General features: G+C 45.5%; 1 protein-coding gene across 7 annotated transcripts in view; it reads right to left on the bottom strand.

Annotated features, from left to right (window-relative positions):
• Positions 1 to 326: 326 nt before the first annotated feature.
• PACSIN3 (protein kinase C and casein kinase substrate in neurons 3) overlaps positions 327 to 6000 on the bottom strand; it is a 270679-nt gene continuing 265005 nt past the window's right edge. For 4 of the 7 annotated variants that reach the window (XM_078684475.1, XM_078684479.1, XM_078684473.1 and 1 more), the window contains one exon: positions 327 to 3574. In XM_078684475.1, the coding sequence (XP_078540601.1) occupies positions 3459 to 3574 (116 nt within the window). In that variant the 3' untranslated portion in view covers positions 327 to 3458. The remainder of the gene's footprint in view (positions 3575 to 6000) is intronic. The other 3 variants (XM_078684474.1, XM_078684480.1, XM_078684478.1) reach the window with 2 other exon arrangements.

The following is a 6000-nucleotide window of genomic DNA, read 5'->3' as shown; positions in this document are numbered from 1 at the left end:
CACCGGATGCACAACTTGCAGCCGCCACAGACCCACACTGATACACACAAACCCTCGCGGACACACAGACCCACACTGATACACACAGTCACACAAAGACCCTCGCGGATACACACAGACCCACACTGATACACACAGACCCTCGCGGATACACACAGACCCACACTGATTCACACAGAGCCACGCAGACCCTTGCGGATTCACACAGGCCCACACTGATACACACAGAGCCACACAGACCCTTGCGGATTCACACAGACCCACACGGATACACACAGACCCACACTGACACAGTTTTAAAGTAACAAAACTCAGGCTCCAGAAGATTTCCTTAGCAATTTTTAATAGAGTTCACTTACAAATCTTTGTTAAAATAGAATCCTTAGTTACAATAGAGGTCTCTAAGAAACCAACAGTTCCCACTTTCAGATCACATCAACCAGGTTATAAAAAAATATGTGTTAGCCCCAGGCTCATTTCTGGTGCCCAAAATCCCCAGTGTGCAACAGCAGAGATTTTACAGGTATAAAAATAATCTTGGACATATTGGCACATCAGCACCCTTGCAGCCAGCGCGCTCCCTAATGCATAGAGAGCAGGACAACGCAGCATGAGCAACGCATTCACGAGATGCGCCTCTCATTGTTGCTTCTCATCCCACGTGGCCTGCTCCGGAACCCCATCCACGTGCTCGGTTCCTGGGACGGACGCCATTTTGGGTTTATTGCACTAACCTTCCAGTGGAGGGTGGGGTGGGGTGGGAATGGGTGTGTGTAATTGAATGTGTGTGTGTGGGGGAGGGGAAAGGGTGGTGGGGTGGGTAAAACTGTGTGGGGGCGTGAATATCTGCAGTGCGCCCGTTTTAATTTCAGTTAACTGGCAACACCACATGAGAGAGCAGGCCAGACTGCAGCATCACAGTGATGGGGTGTGCTCCTTGTCCTTTCCTTCACACCAGAGTGGAACTCTCCAAGTGAATGCATTCACACTTGGAGCACTTACTCAAATCCTATACAATTTCCCTTTTTGTTTATATACATTTTAATAATATACTATATTGCAGCCTACTTTATTTTTTAGGATGCTTAGTGTTCGTTCTAGGGGGGTTGCACATGCTGAAGAAAGCCACTGGGTTATTGGCATCCATGTTAATTAGGAACCCAAACTTTAAGAATTCTTGATTGTATGTGCTCACACTTTTCAGGAGAAAAAAGGAAATCACTATTTTTGGTAGAGTCACATAGGAGTGGATTTTGGCAACCGGACTGCTGCTCAATGGCAGGTCACAGCAGTCGCTGGCACAGAGAAGAGGCCAGTAGAAGAGCTGCTGAAATAGGGTGATGGAGTGGATGAAACGGTCTCAACCAGTCCACGCACCCATACACCAACATCGCCAGAATGCGCTTACAACTTTATTCTTTGCCATCAAGGACTCCCTTACAGTACTCTTTCAGACAAGGACCAGGTAGCTCTCTTAGGTTCCTAATCTATACTATCAAATCACATACTCCCCTATAGGGCCCGCTATTCTGCTGTGGGTGAGCTGGCTCCCTAGGTGTACAACTTTCACTATCCAATCACTTTCTCCCTTACAATAGTCTCATCACTGGACCATCTTCACTCCCTTATCCCAACCAGACGTAGATGAATCCCTTCTTTCCTACATCTTTCACTAGATGCCCAGCCCATGTTTGGGTTAGCTCCACCCTTCACCCTCTTGACCAGCTGCATCCTACTATTAGAAGGGCTGGAACCCTGGCCTCTCTCATGCACACTTTCCCACATTTATGCACAGAGTTAAGAGTCCCTGGCACTGATGTTTTTCCATCACCCATGCTGGTGTGCGCAGTGACAAGCAGGTCCCGTGAGATGCCATAGCCAGCCTGCTCTTGACCAACAGGAGGCCCTAGAAGGTCATGTCTTAGCTCTGGCAGTGCCCCATATTCCCAGCATACCATCCGAGGACAAACCGGCGGGGAGACTGTATTTATAATTGTATTCTGAAAGATCCCATTCTCTTAGAAAAAAAAATATGCACCAAGAGTCCATTACAGGAGAAAGAAGACTGCACTAGGAGGTCATTACAGGAGAAAGAAGACTGTACTAGGAGGTCATTACAGGAGAAAGAAGACTGCACTAGGAGGTCATTACAGGAGAAAGAAGACTGCACTAGGAGGTCATTACAGGTGAAGGAATACTGAACTAGGTGTCCATTACAGGAGTAGGAAGGCTGTACTAGGAGTGCATTACAAGATAAGGAAAGGTGCACTATAGGTCCATTAGAAGAGAAGGGAGGGTGCTCTAGCAGTCCATTACAAGAGAAAGAAGACTGCACTAATGGTCTGATTGAGATCTCGCCGGACGGGTTACTCAGTCACAACGGGGACGGATTTCCGTTTCATCAAATTATGAATACCATTATATCCTATAAGATTTAGATTTTGGCACACGGGATATCGGTCCACGTTGTGACAGAGTAACCCGTCCACCGAGATCTAAATCAGAACCTAAGAGTCTATTAAAGGAGAAGGAAGGGTGCACTAGACGGAAGGATGTACTAGCACTCCATTGCAAGACAAGGAAGGCTGTACTAGCAGTCCATTACAAGAGAATGAAGGCTGCACTAAGAGTCCATTACAGGAGAAGAAAGACTGCACCAGGAGATCAATTACAAAAGAGAGAAGGCTGCACTATTAGAATCTCTCCACTTCAAAAATTGGAAAAGGTTGTTTCCCCAGATTCTACTCAAAGTCCATTCCCGGATTTTGCCTTTGCCTTATTTCGGACATGGAAAGGGGAGTTGGAAGTCTTTCATTTCCTCTAAGGTGACGTTTTGGGTAGCTGGAAAAGGTTTGATCTCATAGTACCCCCTTTCCCAGAATTGTCCTCATCTTTACTCTCCATCTAATGGGATTCACCATTTTCTGCCCCTCAAAGTGTGGTTTACTTACTTCTTTTATCCTGACCAATGTGGCTGGACCTAACCTACCCTTGTTGGCCAGTGTGACAAGACTCTTCCCGTAGTCTCGGTTTGTTGTCCTGCTATATTCAAAAGAAGTTCTCAGCTTTGTCTTCGTTCAGTTTATTAGAAAGAAAAAAATCCACAAAGAAAAACTAACTCTAAAATGTTAAAAGAAGATGATGGAATATAAAGGCAGTGAACCAGCGGGTTCTAGTGCTGCCGAGTGTAATCACGCGTGCAGGAGACATCGCCAGGGGCTGGCAAGGGCAGGCCGGTTGGCAGCCATAGGGGCCAAGCGACCTCCACAGTGGCAAAGAATATCCTCAGGAGCCAGGTGACCTCAGCAGAGACCCTCCTCAGGGGCTGATGACGTCCCCCAAGGGAGCTCGGACAGGTGTTTCTGGAGGCTGGTAACAGATACAGGATCCACTTTGGAAGTGGCAGGTGATAACTCAGATTAAAGTTCGCAGATCGGTCCATGCTCATCACCATCCGGTCAGGAGCCCACAACTTCAACGTAGTTCGCAGGGTACAGCCCCACCTTGCCTGAGAGGAGTCTGCCCCTGCACCAGCCCTGGTCGTCCTCTTCACTGATCTTCACGAGCTCTTCTCCTGTGAAAGAAGGAGAGAAACAGGTGTCAGGTTCTCAACCATGTGCTATGCACCATAAGCATTGGCCGTGATCACGAAGAGCAGCAGTCAACGGGGGGGCCCAGTGTAAAGGAATGTCAGACTCTTGGGGTGCTGCACGTGTTGGTTGGCTGTCAGACCCATTAAACCCCAGGGGCACTCCAGACTTGCAGAGCTCTGAGAGAACACAATTAACCAAAGTGAACACCCACCCCACACACCAAAGAAAGCTGGAGATAAAATATTTTAAAAAAAATGCAAAATATCCAAATAGTCATACCCAGTAGGTAAGCACAAGCATTACTCACCTGCAACACTACAGTTTCTCTTTAGTAGCCTCACAGTATCGTTAAGTCGAAGCAGTGTAAATGGGCCAAAAGGTGATTGGGATGCTTGCGAAGATCAGTAATCAGTACCAGAGAAATAAGACTATGGCCTCCGAGGACGAGGCCTGCTGTCACACATTTATCAATATGCCCATAGTGGCACCATGCTCTAGTCTGAATGTTTCAAAAGGTACAAACCGACATACGTGTGGATGCCTTGCATACCACCCAAGAGGTGTGCAGTGACCGGCTTACTTTTCATGGTGCAAATCGCTGAACAACCAACTTGGCAACAGCTAATGAGACAACTATTACCATAAGTAATTTTAATGTTTTTTAAATGACATTAAAACAGTAAAAACTTGTTGAGCGTGCACATTTCACTAATGAACAAGTTACTTACCTTCAATAATTCCTCATCTAATAGAGGCTATCTAGCCACAGATTCCTTACCGTAGAATTATCTCCAGAAGACAGAATTAATCCAGATTTTTTTTTGGGGGGGGGAACACTATCTTTGTGCAACGGTATGTGCCATCAATCAGCTCCGTGCGGCAGCAGCATCATCATTCGTGCCGGAAAGGACATGGGCAGTGCCTATATAAGTGGCACCCCAGCGCCCTGACATCTGTTTCTTTTTGCAACTTTACACACCAGGAGCGCAGAGCCACAAAGAACACAGACCACCGGTGTGGAAAACTAGGGCCTCGAAAGTGGAAAACCGTGTCCCTAGAAATGTAGAGCTGGGATGATGGGAGGGTCGATAAGGAATCTGTAGCTCAATACAGTCTCTACCAGATAAGGCGGTACTGAAGGTAAGTAACTTGTTCATCTGATAGGGACTTCTAACCACAGATTTCTTACCTTAGTAAATACCAAAGCAATATTAGACCAAAATACACCAGAGCACACCAGATCGTTGTAACTATTATCCAAAAGTAAAAAAAGAATCAAAAGATAGAGTTTTTGTCACATTCTTTGTGTTAATTTGCCACAAATTAATGTCCTTTTAGTTGAAAGATAAAAAGAATCTTGAATCCGGTTCTTCTGTTTGCTTTATTTCCCATCTCAAAACATGGAGAGCAACAGCAGCCGACGCACGTTTCGTCCCCGGGCTTTTTTAAGGCTACAGAGAAATATGTACACACCATTTTTGTAAACTGTGACATTCTACAGTCACAATTCAAATCAGAACATGCACATGCCCTTTGAGTATATGATTTAACTTAGCTAAGAAAGATAATTATATATAACATCAGAAATATTCCTGGTAGAAAAGACACACAATGACATTACAAAGACACACCATGTGGCATCTCCAGTCCCTAGAACACAGGTTCATTCTATATGGAAATTCCAACCGATAGAGACACCATTATGTGTCCAATTAAAAACATATGCGAGTTGAAAAGAGAAAAACGACATACCCTCAACTTAAAACCTGTGTCTGTTTTTTGTCATTAATACAAGTGAAAGATTGTGGAAGTTAGAAAGAATAATAAGTTGATTCAATTTGTGGAAAAGTCCCAATCACCAATCGATCAAATTTAAAACCATATAAGTGTAAACCATCCTGTGTCAAGCCATCCTATTCAATAACTAAACCGACCATCTCATATCACGGTACTATGTACAAGAGGAGAGTGGAAGAGAGATGGCTGGTCAGGCAAACGCAGAAAGGCTGAGATAGCAGAAAGATGACCCTTCGCAGGTGCTCTGACCACAGCCATGTTGCACAAGGGAAAGAATAAAGAAAATAACCTGAGAAAGTAAAGCAGAAAAAGGGGGATCATTCCGCTTTCCTGTGCACCATGCCACAAACTTGCCCCAACAGCAGGGCTGTACAACAGCACAGGCTTTGTGCGGAAGATTGAAAGCTGTCAACTGTCGCCTCTCAATCTCCTCCCAAGAAAGCAGAGTCTGGACAGGTCCAGATTCAGGTGGAGAAGCCTTTGCTGCTGTTGCGACAGACATCCTCCTGAAGGGGCATTCTGATTACCAATGGGCATGCTCAACAGGGATACCAGACTCTCGGTGCCCAATCCAAAGCCTCAAGGATGACTTGAGTCCAGTAGTTCCTGA

The sequence above is a fragment of the Lissotriton helveticus genome, chromosome 3_2 (genome assembly GCF_964261635.1).
Source record: "Lissotriton helveticus chromosome 3_2, aLisHel1.1, whole genome shotgun sequence".
Taxonomy (NCBI): Eukaryota; Metazoa; Chordata; class Amphibia; order Caudata; family Salamandridae; genus Lissotriton; species Lissotriton helveticus.
This window is presented reverse-complemented; position numbering and strand designations above follow the sequence as displayed.